Raw genomic sequence first — 18,867 nt, forward strand, 5'->3', positions numbered from 1 at the left:
GCTCACGATGCTCTTACACTCTGAGTCTCTCCCTCTTTCAGCCTGGAGCTCTCGGGGGGCAGTGCCATCTAATAGGCCCTTCTGTGATCAAGCAGCTGAAGGTTTCTTCTGGTACTGCATGCACAGTGAGTGCACGGGGAGACACAGGGTCGGGGCTGGCAGATCAGCTAGGCTTAGACTGTTGGGAGGAGGTGTTAGCTTTCCAGGTGCCAGAGTCAACTTTCCTTCTGCTCTTTCCAAGCACCCTCTTGCACCCTCTTCATTCTTCCTCAGAACCACTCTCTTCACTTCTAGAGTTGGCATTCTAGACAAAGAAGGCTTTCTTCTAAGACTCTGAAGCTAGATTTTTTTGTGTGTTATTTTCTGATGGGGAAGGGTGCCCAGAGACAGCATCACTCCATAATGCAGTGTTCTGCAGATTGGCCAGCCCCACACAGCCAGCTCCTCAGCTGCAGTCATCAGCAGTCATAGCCTTGATCTTTCCAGTTTGAGACACAACCCAGAGATCATGAAGGAGGCTGGAGAATGGTCCTTGAGAGTAGCAGGGTCCCTGACCACATAGTTGGCTGTATTCTGTGTGGGCAGAGTTTGGGAGCCCCACAATGCAGATGGACTTGGGGACAGAGATCCATTGGGGTTACTTGAATGGTGATTTGTGCTCTAGTCTCCCAGGCCAGTCTCAGAGCTCATGGAAGATGCACTATCTACGAGTACTCGTGACCTTGATCTTGAGAACCCAAATGTGACCCATGGTGGTCCTGAGGCCTGTGGGGTGAAGAAGGAGAACTCCATGCACAGTCTAGGAAGAACAAGGTCAGTGAGCATCAAGAAGAGGCTCCAGGCCCTGTGCTACCATGTGAGGCATGTCTGATGTAGGCTCAGCTGCTGGGCAGGCCCTAAAGGGGCCAGCACTGCTAAGGCCTAAGCAGTGTTCTTGCTTCAGAACAATGGTGTTCAGACTCCAGTGTTCAGACCCAAGTACATAGAGGAGGACAGAATGGGACATTCTTTAAAAGTAGCAAGTAGGCCAGAGCCTACAGAGTGATGGAATCTTTGTCCTTTGATCACTGAGTGCCAAGTGGGGAACTCACATGGTCTTGATTATTTGGCCTCTAACTCCTAGAGGAACATAGATGCTGCCTTGAACTGCACTGAGAAAATGAGGGGTGGGTCTTCCAGCATGTGTAGATACAGCATGTGTAGACACAGCATGTATAGACGCAGCATGTATAGACACAGCATGTGTAGACGCAGCATGTGTAGACACAGCATGTATAGATGCAGCATGTGTAGATGCAGCATGTATAGACACAGCATGTGTAGACACAGCATATGTAGACACAGCATTGTAGACACAGCATGTATAGATGCAGCATGTGTAGACACAGCATATGTAGACACAGCATTGTAGACACAGCATGTATAGATGCAGCATGTGTAGACGCAGCATGTGTAGACACAGCATGTGTAGACGCAGCATGTGTAGACCTAGCATGCATGCACCATGCTTCCTGTAGCTCAGCCTGTAGTCAGGTGCCCTGCCAGTTCCACAGGATGCCCTGGGCCCAGGTCACGGCACAGCCTTCATCACAGCACTGGGCTTTGCATAGGAAGTCAATCTGTGTGTCATAGTATTGTGCCAGAGAAATTAAAACAGGACATGATTTGCTACTAAATATGAATTAGTAAGGCGGGTTTTTTCTATCCATGAAGTCCACTGTGAAGAGAAGGATGTGGCTATTTGTGAGCTCTTGGGGAGGTCTGCTAGGCATCTCTCGACACCATCTGTTGGCTGGGATTACATCCTTGATGCAGGAACAAGAAAAAGAAGGACAAAAGGGACAGTGGGCTCCTGGTCGGGGCCCTAGGCCACAGAAGGACTGTCAGAAGCCTAGGGGTCATCTGTCTCCATGAAGGCTTGCATTGGGTGGATTGGGCATGGTGCCACAAATGGGGTTTTCCTGCCCTCCCTCTGAACCTGCTGTTTTCCAGGCATGAAGTGCATTCAGCCCTGACTGCCCTCAGGGCCAACAGGTGGATCGACCACAGCACCAGGGCCATGTCTGTGCACTTCACCCTCTACAACCCCCCAATGAGACTCTTCACAAGTGTGACCCTAGGTGCAGAGTTTCTCCCCATGGGAGGTCTTGTCCCCTCATCCCTGGTAGAGTCATTCAGCATCTTCTACAGTGATTCAGTCCCACAGTACCTTCTTATGCTTTCTGAGGTGAGTTCACCTGCCCTGGGCCTCCTGGATGGGCACAGGTAGCTGGGGCTTCACATGGCTAAATACCTCTATAGGTTAAATACCTTCTACTTCTGAGAAACTAGGGCCCTCCCATTGACCCACCTGCACAATTCTTATTATGTCTCTTTCATGTAGTATGAATCATAGAATAGGTGTTGGCACTGGAGACAAAGAAACCAACCATCACCTACAAAATGAGCACAAGTATTCAATTGCCTCGAGGTACTAAATTCGTCATGGGATCTTAGTCAGCCCCAGCCACCAGAACAACATACTGTCATCCTGCACTGTCCAACATTTAACTTTTATAGTCACCCATGATCTGAAAATGTGGAGTGGAATATTCCAGAAGTAAATGATGCCTTACAGTATATCATCGTGTAATTACAGTGTGTTGTTATAATTGTTCTATTTTATTATTGCCTATCACTGTTAATCAGTTACTATGCCAAATTAAGAAATTAAGCTTTATCATAGCTATCTATGTATTTATAAGAAAGATCCAATATTAATAAGGTTTGTCACTGTTAAAATTTCAGACAGCCCCTGGGAACTGCCACATATCCCTGTCAGGTGAATAGGATTACTTACTGCTCAATGGCTGGGAGGCTTAACTAATAGACACCTATTTAACAAAGATCTTGCAGCTAGAAACCCAAGATCAAGTGCTAGGAATGCTGGGCTGTAGCGAAGACCCCTTCCTTGGTATTGAGAAGCCATCTTTTCACTGTGTCACACAGCCTGGCTCCATTTCTGCACCAGTGAACAAAGAGAAAGTATGTGCCCTTTGGGCCTCTAGTATGTGTATAGACTCTATTATTATAGAAACATGGCCCTACCTCATGCTTGCACTTAGCCTTAACTATTTGCAATGAGGCAGGCTTCTAATAGAGACATTATGGGGTTTGGGGCTCCAAGATATTACTCTGGGGATATATGCCTGCCCCCAGTCCATAGCACCAGGTGTCAGTGGTTCACATTGCCTTACTGAACAGCCAAAAGCCTTAGCAGCCACCCTCCATGGCATGCCACTGCCTCTGCATCTTCTTATTCCATGTTTCTCTCTGAACAACCATGTCCTGCTTTTGGGCAAGTCAAGTCTACTTGACTTCAGGAAAGGGAAAGGAGTCTAGGGACTGTTAGAGATAGCCACGGCTGAGACTGGAATGGAGGATAAGCATGAAGCACAGTGTGGATTCCTGGGAAGGGCTGGAATAGGCAAGGCTCTTTCCTTGGGCACCAAAAAAGAAAAATAGAAATAGTCAGAAAACAAAGTAAATAGTATGCTAGTGTGATATCTTAAAATGTCAGAAAAAAAAAATGAAGCCATGTTGGGCAAAATGTCAAGAGTTTGGAAAATCATATCAGTTTTTTTTTTTTTTTTTTTTTTTTTTTTGGTTTTTCCAGACAAGGTTTCTCTGTGTAGCTTTGGAGCCTAAGCTGGCACCCGCTGGAGACTAGGCTGGCCTCGAACTCACAGAGATCCACCTGCCTCCCGAGTGCTGGGATTAAAGGTGTGCACCACCAACGCCCGGCTTCCTGCCCTTTCTTTTGGCTCTATACTACAGAGAAAATGGAGACACTGGCTGTGCAGCCTCTCTGATGTAGTCTCTATTGTGTAAGAACAATGGCACTAAGGGACTTTTATCTGGAAGGAAAAATACATTTATCAGGGTCTTGTCAATACTACTTCCAACGTCACTGTGTTTCCCCTCTGTAGTGGAGAGGCAGTCTTTGGTATGACGTGGCAAAGTACACTGTTTCACACCTTCCCTTAGGACTCAAAGCCAACTTGGTTCTGACTATGTTTGCAGTTTATTAGCGTGGATCCACAAAGGCACAGTACACATAGAAGGATGGGGAATGCACAAAGGCCCTGCTGATGGGTTTCAGTTTCCTGTAAACTTGTGAATAAATTGCAGGCTGGCATAGAGAACTGATAGTGGCTGTGAACACCCACATGCCTTATTCCTATGCCCACAGGATCAATGGCACATCTTAATGCTTTCCATGGAATTGGGTCTCTGGGAGTGCTTAGTGTGAAGTGATACCAAGCTGCCCAGGTGCCTACCGAAGGGCTAGTTTGTTATCAAATGCTGTCAAGAAGGAGAGGGGCTTAAACCATATGGGCAATGGAAACTGCCGGAAGTCTGAACCTTGAAAAAACTACTTAGCTGACCCTTGCTTTGTCTCACTTATTTCCATCCCTTCCCAGCTGGTGTTCCTGGTACTGAACATGACCCACCTCTGTTTCCAGCTCTGGGGAATGGCCACCAATGGCGTCCTCAGCTACTGGAAAAAACCAAGACACTGGCTGGAGGTAACCTCTCTGATATATTCTCTAAGTAGAAAAATACTTTTATCAGGAAGTTGTATAGATACCATTTCCAATGTCATTGTGTTCCCCCACAACAGTGTGGAGGCAGAATAGCATTTGAAATCAGGTTTCCTTGGCATCTGATGGTGGTGGTAGTGGTGTGTGTGTGTGTGTGTGTGTGCTCATGTTCATGTGTGTTTGGGTATATAAACGCGTGAAGGTCACAGTCATTTCTCAGATACCATCGATCTCTCTTTTTAAGACAGTATCTCTCATTAGTCTTTAAATAATCAGTTAGAGCCAGGCTTTGGTGGTGCACACCTTTAATCCCAGCACTCAGGAGGCAGAGGCAAGTGGATCTCTGTGAGTTCGAGGCCAGCCTGGTCTCCAGAGCGAGTGCCAGGATAGCCTCCAAAGCTACAAGGAGAAACCCTGTCTCGAAAAAAAACAAAACAAAAAAAAAAAAAGAAAGAAAGAAAGAAAGAATCAGATGAGGCTATCTGACTGGAGAGTCTAGGAATCCACCTCTCTCTGTCTCCTCCACATGGGGATTCCAAGCATGTGCTATCATGACGGGTATTTTTATGTGGGTTCTGGACATTGCACTTATGTCCTCAAGCTTACACTTTACCATCTAAGTTATCTCCTCAACCACCAACTTAATGTTTAACAGGCAACTTGTCACTGGAGGGTCAGGAATGCCAACTGTGTCCACCCTCAGCCGATTGAGAGACCTTTCTCCCCTGTGTTGCAGCTCTCTATGATTGGGGTAGCCCTGGCCTACTATGCAGCCTCTGGTCACCTCACTACCCTTGCCAAGAATGTCAATGACCAGGTCCACAAAGGACTTCATCAGATGTCTGTGGATCTAAGTCTGATGGTGTCATGGAATCAGGTATGATAGGGAACTCAAGGCTACCTGAAAGAAGCTATAACTGATGTTGATCAATGACATCTGTCACACAAGGACTGGAAGTTTCAGTGTGGTAGATTTGTTCTGTTGAATGATAATGCTATAAGCTCGAAGATGGTGCCACTTGAAGCAGTGATGGATTTGGCGAACTTCACATGTGCCCACTAGCTGAGCATGCTATGTAAAGTAGAACTCAAGAGCCTGGGATGCCAATGGACTTGCAGCAGCATGAGGAAGCAGGTATCAGTCAATAGTCTAGAGTAAGGAGACTGTCACTAACATGCTTAGACACATCATGCCTGCCTTCCTGTCCATCTGGTGATGGTCTTAGATGCCTGTATTTTCAATAAGTGAAGAGCCTGAGGCTCAGGAAAAGACTTGAGGTCATGAAAGGGAGAAACACCATCTCTAAGTTCCTGTATCTCTACCTCCTAGGCTTCCATCTGTAGAATGGGATCTCTACCAAGAGGACCAGGAGGAGTTTGCAGGATAGGCCTTATAAGCCCCTGGGAGAAGACCTATAGATCAGGAGATCCTATCACAGTAGCTGGGCTCCCTGGAGGTCCACAGCTTCATGCTACAGTGGACATATGCAAACTGAATCTATATTCCCATCTTGTTCTGCTGTAGCCACAGCTAACACCTCTACCTACTCACAGATTCTCTAAGCCTCTTTTCTAGCTACCTTGATGGCTGTCAATGCCCCAGGGCCATCATGTACCTAGAGTACCTTCACACCCTGGACAAGATGCTCCCAGAACAATCTGAAAAGAGGGGGTACTGGTTCTCCTCTAACCTCAGTGCTCCCAGCTCCACCTCCTCCCTGTGACTTCCCTATGGATCTTCTTGTGATGATGCACCCTGGACCCAGCTTTCTTTTCTGCTCAGTGAGGGGCCTTAGAGGACACAGGATTGTGATGTTCCACACCACAGTTCCAGTCTTCCTTTTCTGGATAACTGGTACCACTGTTATCGCTGTCTCCTGGGAGGTTATATCAACCTCCACCCACCTTCTCTTCTCTGCCTTCTCACCATCTACACTCTGAATAAACTGTGGAGCAGAAACACAAGAGTGTCCCTGAGACAACTGCTGCAGCTAGGGAAACTGAGGCCCATAGGATGTAAGGACTTTCCTATAGCCAGAGTGCCCCAGTCTTGCAAGTGCCAGAGACTCATCAGCCTGGGGGCAGTGTGTTGAAGGATCTCAAGCAGAGGAAAATCTGGATTTCTTCCGGGAGGACAAGACTACAAATCATCTTCCTTTTGCAGATGTCACTAGACCTGTGACTTTATGAGTCAGTCCTGAGAGAGCCCTTGCATGAGGGAAGCTATGAAGCCATACTTTGTACTCCTGAGTGTTGAGCTCCATAGGTACTCATGAGTCCCAAGGCTAGGTGCTAACCAGGTAGACATCATCTTTACATCATGAGCAGCTGGCCTGCCTCCTCTGCTTCCTGCTCATCATCACCCTTATGGTGCTGTGAAACACATTCTTTGTGCACATTGCTGATCCCAGCAGGAACTCGCTGCATGGAGGGCACCATAGGCCATCCCTGTGCTAAGCACCAGGAACAGAATTCCAGACACTTCTGCACCTTGGATTGTAATTGCTACGACCTGGGGGAGTCTTGTCTGCCAATCACAAAAGTGAGGAAAATCATCCTTTCTGTCCACACAGGCAGGAAGCTCTGTTCCTTTCTGTCCTAAAACAGGAAATCTAAAGACATGAAGTACTACTTAGCCTAATACTTCCTGGATCCCCCAACATACAGAACCCCAGGATGCTGCTCTCTGGGTTCTCCCAGCTGTGGGTAATGTCTTTCCACACAATAGTGAACAGCTAGACTGTGCAAGTGCCTTTGGTTCATCTTAGGATGTTTCGTTCTCAGCCTCAGCTATTCTAAGAAATATATGCAGTTAAAGCAGAGCTGGGCTAGCCACAGTCACCCCAGGATCTTCTTTCAAGCACTTAGCAACAGCATGACTTGGTTGTCTCATACACCAAGAGGCCAGAAGCTCTAGGAAGTTTATCAGCTTGTTCACTGCTATTCCCCAGCACCAACATGGGGTCAGATGATGACTCTTCTGTTCCACTGTTGGCCTCACTGCCTCATCGCTGGTAGGCTTTCTGGTCTACCTTTCCTGTGTGTCTGTATTCATTCACACTTTTTCTACCAGGGAGTTTAAGCTCACTTTCTGTCTTTTCTACCTCACAACCACAGCTATACATCAGCCTGGATTCCAACTCCATCAAAGCCTAGAGTTCCTTTCCCGAAACACTTTGGAGGATGCTCTTCTCATTGTGGTGGTCAGAGCAGCTCTTCTAGGAGGGATGTGCGGAGAAGTAGGAGTCTGTGAGGACACACTCAGTGAACACTGAGCCTCCAAAATGGATTCCCCTTTCACAGCCTTTTTCCTCACAGCATGCTATCTTTCTGGTCATGTTTGCTGTTACCAAAATCATGCCTGGAATGACTCCCTCTTCCTTGAGGCTTCTAGTATAGCCTGGTGCTACTTTCTGGGTCTTCACTTAGCTCCTGAGTGAGAGCTAGCTTGGTGAAGTTTCATCCTGCCCCACACTCACATCAGAGTTCTGGCCCTGCATCAATTGTCCCATCACCAGAAAAGTATTCCTTTTCACCACCCAGTCCCTGTGTACAGCTCAAGCTGATTAAAGTGAGTGCCTCCAACTCTCCTCTGCAGGGCTTAGCTTGATGAACTGTAAAGGAGTTTATAAATTTGGGATGCAAATATTTCCATTTTACTCTGAATATACATATTATTTTACATATGTTGATCTAAATAAAACACTAAGTAAATTCCCCTGCTTATTATCACCCGTTAGATTGCAGCTACCAGGAAATTTGCAGTTCTGCCCACATTGTATTTCACCTACCAGTAGGGATTACAGGGCCAACCATCTCTATTTTTTCCCCAAGCACAGCATATCTTACCAATTACCTGAGAAGTGAACTGTGATGTACATATGGTAGGCCATCAGAACACTGAGTCCAGATGTCCTTGTAACTGCAGCCTACGGCCTGAGCCTCAGCTTTTCTTTAACCCTAAGAGTGGGCCAGGATTCCTCATGTTTTAAATATGATAGGAACATGGTGCAAAACTTAAGGGATTTTTCTAGAATGAGAGAGAGGAAGAATATGCATATATATCCCTCTTGGCATATGATAGGTATCCTATAAATTAATATGATAATGAAAGAAGTTAAGAAGTCATTCTGGTATCCTTCCAATTAGATGTAGGCAAGAAAGGGATCCACAGAGAGACCATAGCTTTGCTCTCTAGTGTCATGGTCACTGGCTCCCTGAGAGTATAGAGAAGGAACAGTCAGCTCAAATTGAGATGTACTCCAAATACAAAATACTTGCTGAATTTCATAAATTTAATATGCAAACGTCTCCATGTGTATGGAATGTACATACTGTTTTACATGTGTTGGTCTATGTAAAATGCAAAGTAAACCTCGGTTGTGTATTTTCAACTTCTACATTGCAGCTACCAGGAAAGGTGCAGTTCTGTCCACATCCCACACTGTAGGTCTCCTAGCCAGTACTAGCTATGCTGTCATTCATCCCTGTTTTTCCCAAGCACAGCTGTGTCTTACTGATTTGAAGGGGCCACAGGTGTGCCAGCCCCACCCAACTGCCTCAGTTGTCAGAGGTGGCTGTTGGTAATTTCCCAAATAAACTGAGAACCTTATCCTTTGTTCACATGCAGTTCTAGCATGCAGCATTCATTTATTTCTCTTGGGGAAAGTAGATGAGGGCATGCACAGAACGAAAGGCCTTTCCCAATGAACTATAGGCAGGTGCACAGCTTTTGAGTGACCAAGGAGTCTTGGGTACCTCTGTTGGACCTGGACTCTGAGTGTGCCCCTGGGTCATCCTGCTGTGTGTCTTTTGTCCCATAACTGTGTTTATTTGAGCCAGTCTTCACAGCTATAATGTGGGAACTCTTCTGGTTATTATAGAATTAAATTTTCTGTATCTTCAAGGAAAGCATTGGTAAAGTGTTACATGACTGGGAGCACACCCTGTCACTGCTGCCACTGCCATTGCCTTACAGCACAGTGGACTGAGGCTCAGAGGGGAACCAGCCAGACCTACTCTGCTGTCTCTACCAGCCTGGCTCTTCTGAAGATATCTTACAATGTGTCTTGAATCCTGCCTCTGCAGACACTAATGCATAGTGTCCCTGGGATACCCTGTGTCCCGGGGAGACCTGTAGTCTAAACAACTCCTTAAATGGATATGTGTTTCAGCATAGCTCCCAGGTGTGTGCCTGTGTCTACATGACCTTATTATCATTGGCAGGACATACTGACCCGCTGTGTTCTTCCTTTAGAGGGCAAGATGGCTCCATGGAAGCCTCCTGTTCCTCTGGATATTGAAATGTGCTCACCTCCTTGGCTTCCTAAACACCATGACATCCTTCTCCGAAGTGACATGTTCCTCTCTCTCCAGAGCCTTCGCCCCAGCAGTAAGAATTCTCCCCCTTCTCCAGCCGTTTCCTTAGTCAACCAACAAATTGGCTCATCCTAGTCAAAGAACAGCAAACTTCTCACAGGGCAACACACCATCCAGAATTCTAGCCACCTAATCCATCACAGTAGGATTTAGATACGGGGTATCAGCATTATAAATTGCATTTGTGACAGCAATAGCCATGATTTACTAAACGCTGGCTTTGTGTTCTACTTTCCCACAGCATTCTATGGTTATTTTCTGTGGTTATTTCCACCTGCATCTCTCTCTGTGTCAGGGATGCTTGTATGTGAACACAATGATCAGAATGGGGTGTGGGCGGCAAAGGTGGCTTTCTCAGATAATGGAGCAAGAAGCTGAGAGAAGGGATGAGACCTGCCTTGGGACTGTAACGTTCGGGTCCTTAGATGGCCACATGCTGCTTCTACATCCATTTTGTCAGCTGAGTCCTGCACACAGAGACTCACACACCAGAACCCATTTTGTATTATTTACCTCACCCAAGGAACCACACAGCATCCATAGAACACAGAAGCAAACCCCAATCGGGACAAAAGAGCATCTTGGGTATATGATGCTCAGCAATTTGCATGAGTTCTTGGCAATGCCTGAGCTCTGTGCCACCACAGGGCAAGTCTCCATCCAGGGATGGGCCAAAAGTTCTGACTGGAGAGTGGAGGCCCAAACAGGCCCAGAGTGCGGCTTAGGTCCTGATGATGCTCCTAGCTGCTGATCCTGAGCAGGTCCTGGCTGGGAAGAGCTCGCTCTAGCCCCATGGGCCTAATGCAGCATAAGTTCCTGCCTCTGCCACAGACAGCATTGCTATCAATCTGAGAGAGCTACTTGGCCATGTGGCTTCTGTGAGAACATTCTGGCTCTCAGGCCAGGGCTCACACAGGCCCATAAGTGCCCAAGCAAGAGTTTCCTGCTCCGGAGAATATGGACCTCAGCCCTTGCTGGGCTGTGCTTGGAGGAACAGGTCAACAAATGAGAGCAGAAAGAGCCAACCTCAGAGTCAAAAACAGCAACATTTAACCCAGGCTGCCCCTACCCAACTCATAGATGTCACCAGAGGCCAGGTAATAAACCTGCCATGAAACACCTTAGAAATTATATAGATCTAAGTGGTCCTTAACTAGCAATAAACTGTTAAATGACCATCATAGTAGCAGTAGCCCATATAGGAGAAGTCCAATGTATAGTGAGGATGCTCATGGCCAAAGGCTGAAAGGGCAGGTCACTTTCAAAGGTGGCCAGAAAGGGTGAGTCTCATTACAGTCAGTCATCCATCACAGGCCCCATGGCACATGTGTGGGAACTGTGACCTGGCCATCAGACAGTCTCCCAAGCTTCAGTGGAGGGACGATGGAGGTATGGGGATAGAAGAGCTCTGATAACAGAACTACAAGGTGGCTTGGAAGGTATAGACTCAGGTAGAAACATAGAAAGAGACCTGGGAGGGACAGCTCTGTTGGAAGCTTACCTCTTTGGGATGAGATCCTAAACTAGAAAGGCTTGAGCCATACACAAAAATTCCCCGTTTCCAAGCTTTAAACAACTTAAAATCATTTAGAAGTCCCCCAAATAGCCCTCTTCCCCAAAGAGAGTTGATGGCTCAGCATCCTGGGGTTTTCTCCCTGCAGCTCTTAGGGGCCCTGTTGCTGGCTGCCCATTCCCACTTGTACCGGTTTCTGCTCGTCACCTGGACACCATCCTCCAGCACCTCTACAGATGCGTTTCCTAGGCTGCTGCTTCAGTTTCTTGGAAGAAGCCAAAGGGACTCACTGAACAATCATGTGGAGCCTGACCATCAAGCTATGGCTTGTTACCGTGGGGCCCTTTTTCTGCTGGTGGCAACTCTGTGTTTCAGAATGGTACGTAGATACCTTGATGCAGCCTAGACTTTAAAGTCCAAGTTTATAAAGGTTTCATCTGCTATCAGGACAAATGATCTCTGTCCACATAGACAGATACGTCCAGACTGCTCTGGCCAGATCTCATGAGAACAGACACCCCCCCCCCCAGGATCTACCTGATCTGCCCTGAGACTGAGCTGGGTATAATCAGGTTGATTCTTCCTTCACTGAGAACAGTCCAGCAAGGCCACAGCTACTCCTGCTGAGGACACCGCCCCAGCCCCCACCCCACCCCCACCCCTTGCTGACTCACATCTCTTCCCAACCTCACCTTGATCTTAGGCTGCTTCTATTGAATCCCTCCTCTGTACACGCCGCTCGTTTTATAAGATGATGTTCCGTGTGGCACGGTCACACACCCGGTCCCAGTCTTCCCTTAAACTCTAAGCAGGCCTCACCCAGTCATGGTCCTAGATAGTCCTTTCTGTCTCCCTTTTAACTCTAGCCACATTCAAAGCAGCTAACTAAGAACTCTATCTTCCCAGGGTGGTTCCTGGTACATACATGGTGAAGCTCAATACGAGTTAAAGGAATTGGTCAATGCTTTCTCAATGACTTCAAATTCTTTGTTTTGTGAAGTTCTGCCAATGTCCTTTTATTATTATTATTATTATTATTATTATTATTATTATTATTATTATATACAACATTCTGCCTCCACGTATGCTTGCATGCCAGAAGAGGGCACCAGATCTCATTGCGGATGGTTGTGAGCCACCATGTCGTTGCTGGGAATTGAACTCAAGACCTCTGGAAAAGCAGCCAGTGCTCTTAACCTCTGAGCCATCTCTCCAGCCCTCTGGCTATGTTCTTATTGGTAGATTGTTAAACTAGAAGTGTCTGCATGTGCTCACACCCTGAAAGCACTCAGGCAGGTCTCTCAGCTCATTTCAAAGGTCCACATTCCCTGCTCACTACTTTCCAGTCATCCATCCATCCTGTATTCCTTCCTCCATCCTAACTACTTACCCTCCCAGTCAACTACTTATCATTACTTAGCTACCCATCATCCATCTGTTTACCCACTAATACTTTCACTGGTCACTTATTAACTCTCTTTCCATCTATCCATTTTAGGTATAGGATGAGAAGCACAAATAACAGTGTATGTGTGTGTGTGTTCCAGTGTGCTTCCATTTGGAGGCCAGAGGATAGTTTTGAGTGTATTCCTCAGAAACGGCCTTTTTTTTTTTTTTTTTTTTTTTTACCCCCTACGATAAGGCCTTTCATTGGCCTGGAACTCACCAAGTAAGCCATACTGGCTAGCCAGTAAAATCTAGGAACTCATCTGTCTCTTGCTTCCAAGTACTAGAATTAAAACCAGACATCACCATGTCCAGTTTTGTTTTGTTTTGGTGTGGTGTGGTTTTTCAAGACAGAATTTATCTGTGTAGTCCTGGCTGCCCTATAACTAGCTCTGTAGACCAGGCTGGCCTTGAACTCTGAGATCTAGCTGACTCTACCTCTTGAGTGCTGGAATTAAATGTCTGCACCATTGCACCCAGCTTCTTTTGTTGTTTAACATGAGTTCTGTGGTTTGAAGTCAGTCCTCAGATGAGCAGATGTGTTGTGTCCATCTGCCAGCTGTCTATGCTTCCAGCTCTCCATGTCCCCACACAGTTCTGCAAGGGCTGAAGGGATTCACGAGAATGTCAAGAGCAAAACTGTGGCCATGAGAGACAGCGAGTGACAGACATTTTTTGAGAGGTGTGTTGACATATTTCCACACAGCAAAAGCCCTTCACACTATAGGGCACACATACCCACACACAGGCTATAGCAGAGTCAGGTGATGGAAATCCAGAAGAGAGAGGGGAGAGAGGTCTTGGGGAGGGGTATTGACATGTTCAGAGGGTGTGGCTCAGCAGCAGAAGCAGGAAAGAGGCTCTGGGTCAGTGATTTTGTAAGCTTTGGCTCCTGGGATCTGTCAGCACAGTGTCTCCATTTCAATGGACAACACCCTGTGAGGTTCTCCAGGGTGTCCAAAGCAGACAGACACTAAGTGGCTAAAATTTTGCTTGTTTGAGCTATTTTCCAAAATAAATGGGATGTGAACTAACATGCCTCAGTCTGCAGTGAAGAAATAAATAACCCAGGGATTCATATCCGGGGCACAGTGTTGACTCATCTTATTAGCACACATGAGGACACAACAGCCTGCTGGGTCTCTGTCCTTCCCACCTCCCAGACACAGGCCCACACTCTGGCTGAGATGGTGTGTCATACACAGAAACACCACTGTGGGACAATAACAGCATGCTTCAGAGTAAGATACATTTTCACTGCTGAGCTCAAACCGTAGTTCCATACCTGAGTGGTATTTCCCTCATTTTGTGTTGCCAAGTTTCCTGAGAAGTCCTTAAGCAGAAGTAGCAGCAGATATAATGTCCACTTCATAGCTTATCAAATTAACAGTCACCCCATAGCTTGGTAACACAGAGTCTCTCTCTCTCTCTCTCTCTCTCTCTCTCTCTCTCTCTCTCTCTCTCTCTCTCTCTCTCCTCCAGATGAGGGCTTCCCTCCTGACTTTTTTCCGAAAAGGAAAGTCTTTTCACAGAAAATCTCTTGTGATACTTAAAAATGTTGCTGTTTATTCATGGCGTAAATTCCTCACCCTTCTGGGGCTGGAGACGACAACTCTGGAGGAGACTGGACTGGCTACGGACCACGTAAGCTGTGGGACCTTGGAGCAGTAGCACACTCGGGTTGAGGACCCTACCATGCAGGCTTGCTTTCTGCAATGAGAGCACCATGGTGATTCTGTGCCAGCTATTACTGCAAAGGCTCAAAATTAGTTCTCAACCTAGTGGATCTTACAGAATCTTCCCTTAAAACACTCAAGAACTCAGTGTTAGCAGTCTCCATCACTGCTCAATACATCCTTATAATCACCCTAAGGTAGAGTCTCCAGTTTTTACTTGAGTTACTCACTTGCATTTGGCATTTGCTATCAGACCAAGCTACTACCAAAACCATGGAGCCCTTGGCACTTTGGGTTGGGGACTCCAGACACTAATGCAAACAAGTCAAACCTAGGTATTTTCACAGTGCATTCTCAGCCATCATCCATGACTGCTGTTTATACAGCATTTGGTGCAGTCCTGAAGCCTGTGAGAAGCGTCGTCGCACTGTGTGTTTGGATAGGGCTTACTGCCTGTCATGTGCCCATTATTGCCTTCACATTCATTCACGGGTTCTTTGTCAAGACATCATTAGCTGTAATAGTTATGAATGAGGCAGTATGTACACACCACAAACGAAGAAACCAATACATGCAGAAAGAAACCAGTCCAGCATCCAGGGCTTCTTACTTCTGGGTCCAAGATATTTTATATCATAGTGAAAACTTTCTAAAGTTGGCATCACTAAATAATTCAGATAACGGGGCAAAAGGAAAATATCACATTCCTGTATGCATTTACTAATCTAGTTTTCTTCCCTTCAGAGTTACTACCTGGATGAATTTTCAAGTCTATTGGATGAACTTCTGGTGAAGATCGATGGTTTGTCTGACAACCTAGAACTTTCTATCCTAGAAGAGCAATGGAGGAGGACAGTGGAGGCAAGGGCAGTGGATAGTCCTTTAGTTTGCCTTTCAGGGTGCCAAGCTACTGGGGTAAGACTGTGCAAATTATTTTTGTTAATTTTCTATGCAGCAATTTTTATATTCTGAAGTTGGTTTGAAATAGTGAGATGGATTTGTATAAAAACCCTCTAAGAACAGTATTAGTGGGAAGATGTGCTCTGGCCAGACTTGCTTAAATCATTTAAAATGTATGGCAAGACTTCAAGTTTCCAGTGGTGCCATGGATATCTCTCTGCCCCATCAGTTCCCATTCTAACTGTAATCAATAAGGAGCCTGAGAAGCAGAAATGGAAAGCGCATCTCCCAGAGATGAGGGATATCTGTTAGCACAATGTGACAGGCAATGCAAAGCTGCGTGCTGAGTGCACTGAGGATTACAACAGAGGGAAAGATGTGCCTATGGATGCTGCCATAGGTGAGAGCATGCACAGGACTCCAGATGAGCACATGCAGAGGGGCCAACCAAAGGCGAGGGCCAAGGAGCATACATCTAAAAGCAATTGCCACAAAAGGGTGACACTGGCAAGCAAGGCATTCTGTCATGAAAAGTAACTCAGTGAAGAAAATCTTTATTTGAAAGTGGAGTACGAAACTAAGAAGAAAGCACAAATATGAAATAACAAAAGAACAAGTAGTGATGGGCAGGGGTGGCTCATGCCTTTAATCCCAGCACATGGGAGGAAGAAGCAGTTGGATCTCAATGAGTTCAAGGCCTGCCTGGTCTAAAAGCGAGTTTCAGGACAATAAGGGCTACACAGAGAAACCCTGTCTTGAAAAACAAAACAAACAAACAAATAGATAAATAAAGTTGACAAGGAAGAAGAAAGGAGTTTCTCTATATCCATGGATATGGAATGGAGAAATGCATGTCTATACACAGTGAAGGGAAGAATAAGAATAGATTTGCAAGAAAATGAGCAAAGGACCAGGGTCTGAGAAAACTCAGCAAAAGTAATATTTTTTAAAAAGTTAAAATTTATTTTAGGAATAATAATGGACAGAGAAATCTGAAAAAGAGAGCTGTGTATAAGTCAGAGAGAAGGTAAAGATTGAGGTCTATACAGATATTTTTCCACTGACAATGGGGTTACATACTTAAAAACCCACTACAACTTAAATAGGGTACATAGAAAGGCATTTGATCAGCCAAGACTGCTGGTGGCAGAATTAGCAAAGCAGCATGGCACAGGACCTAGTCCCACTGGGACTAATCAGGATCCGTGACTCTGAGAATGGCCTCTACAGACAGAATGCATCATTGTTTTATCTACTTATCTATCATCATTTTTGGTTTGTTTGTTTGTTTTCTTTCAAGACAGAGTTTTGCTATGTAGCTTTGTAGACCAGGCTGGCCTCGAACTCACAGAGATCGATCTGCTTCTGCCTCCCAAGTGCTGGGATCAAAGGTGTGGGCAACCACCACTTGGCTCTATCTTCGATTTTTATGTGTATGTATGTGTTTGCATGAGTTTATGTGCACCATGTGTGTGCAGGTGTCTGTGGTGGCCAGAAAAGGGCTTTAATGGTCAGGTCCCCTGGAACTGTACTTACAAGCACTTGTGAGCCACTAAATGCTGGTGCTGAGGAATGGACCTGAGTCCTTTGTAAGGGTAGTGCTACCTTTTAACCTTTGAACTCTGAAACATCACCTTAACACTGAAAAACTGTACTTTCAACTATCATAAGTCAGAGACTATCTGTATATCTAAAAAGGAACTCTATCCCAGGATTTTAAAGAAGTGGGCTTAAATCTGTTTAAATTAGAGTAAAATATAAGGGTCAGTTACTAGACTTAAAGTAAGAGCATCATTCTTTTGCTGTCTAGATAGCATGGCTGCCTGCTTCTACATGATTTAAAACTTAAAAAGCTATTCTGCTTTACTAATTATTATTCTAATTATTAAAATAATTTGAAGGCTCGTCTCAGCAAAAGAGGGACACATGAAAGGACAAGTATAATTTTTGAGAATAGGAAATACAATGGCCAATTGCATTACAAATTTGAAAAGCAAGAATGCACATATATAGAGGGATTAAAGAATAAGTAGCTCCTACAGCTTGCGTGACATGAAAAGACTGAAAGTCATAACAGACTTTCGGAAGAAAGAGAACATGTGAATGCCCGTGCCATGAGATCTGAGGATAATAGGAGTAGAACCAAGGCTGGCATGTACTATTAAATCACAACTTACAGGAAGAGCTAAATGAGGAAACAGTTTATATTCGACCCAGTTCATCAACAAAATTCTCATGCACTCAGCAAAGCAGGAGGGTGGGAATCGTAAACATGAAACACAACTGAGCAAAACAGCAAAATAAAGTGATCCATCAGAGGCAAACTTGTAAGCCGTCAGCCATCCAACAGCTAAACATGACAGTGGTGAATGCCAATATATAAAATGCAAAGGGGGATATAGGAAACACATTTGGGGAAATTGGGTGAATAATAAAAACTTTGGGAAGACAAACTGCCTGTCTATAATCCGATGCATCTAAATTGACAGTAAAAGAGAGAAAGCTGAACCAGAGTTCGCATGATCACCCTCTGAAACCACTAGCCCAATGTGGTACAAGTGAAATTCATACTCCTATGAAAAAGCCAAGCCCAGAGTGCCTGCAAACTGTTCCTCACCACACAGAAGGAAATCTTTCAAATGTGTTGTCATGAAACGAGAAATACATTGATTAAAAACTATACAAACATATCCCAAACTTCAAAAACTACCAGTCTTGCTGATTTTGACACTAAAATAATCTGCATAAAACATTAGCAAGTAAGATTCAGCAGCAGATTAAGAGAGTAATATCCCAAGGCCATGAGTTTTAAAATCAAGACTACTTTTAGTATTAAAAATACATTAACACCCTTCACCAAAACAGGAGTGAAGTATCATTTGACTTTCTCCACAGCTGTATTTAGTGAAATCCAACATCTCTTCCTAATGTCTAAAGTCCTCTTTTAAAGGGGTAGACCCCAAATAAGATATCTCTGTGTACACAGACAATTAGGGATACATCAGATCTCTATGTATACAGTCCACTAGGGGTACATCAGATCTCTGTGTATTCAGACCACTAGGGGAACATCAGATCTCTGTGTATACAGTCCACTAGGGGTACATCAGAGGCACTTTCACTAAAGATTAAGGAAAACCAGAAAGTTGTTCATTCGTAAATCCCACAAAGACATTTTTAAATGGTTCTGGGCCTCAAGCTAGGGACCTCAAGTGTGCTTGAGTTGTTTTTGTGAATACAGTTTAGGCAAGAACTCTAGCCAGAGCTCTATCTCCAGCTGCCACTGGACCATGTCTAAGACATAAGTATCTTCCCACTGTCACCTGTCAGCACACTTATGAACATCTATGTCATGACTCCAAGGGCCAGA

General features: G+C 45.2%; 1 protein-coding gene across 1 annotated transcript in view; it reads left to right on the plus strand.

Moving 5' to 3' along the window:
- Window positions 1-18,867, plus strand: part of Pkd1l1 (polycystin 1 like 1, transient receptor potential channel interacting) — a 133,418-nt gene that overhangs the window by 93,653 nt on the left and 20,898 nt on the right. Inside the window, exons 42-50 of the mRNA XM_035453022.1 lie at window positions 42-125; window positions 665-813; window positions 1,993-2,227; window positions 4,464-4,568; window positions 5,320-5,460; window positions 9,841-9,975; window positions 11,624-11,854; window positions 14,404-14,565; window positions 15,342-15,512. Coding sequence (XP_035308913.1) covers window positions 42-125; window positions 665-813; window positions 1,993-2,227; window positions 4,464-4,568; window positions 5,320-5,460; window positions 9,841-9,975; window positions 11,624-11,854; window positions 14,404-14,565; window positions 15,342-15,512 — 1,413 coding nt within the window. The remainder of the gene's footprint in view (window positions 1-41; window positions 126-664; window positions 814-1,992; window positions 2,228-4,463; window positions 4,569-5,319; window positions 5,461-9,840; window positions 9,976-11,623; window positions 11,855-14,403; window positions 14,566-15,341; window positions 15,513-18,867) is intronic.

Source organism: Cricetulus griseus (genome assembly GCF_003668045.3).
Source record: "Cricetulus griseus strain 17A/GY chromosome 1 unlocalized genomic scaffold, alternate assembly CriGri-PICRH-1.0 chr1_1, whole genome shotgun sequence".
NCBI lineage: Eukaryota > Metazoa > Chordata > Mammalia > Rodentia > Cricetidae > Cricetulus > Cricetulus griseus.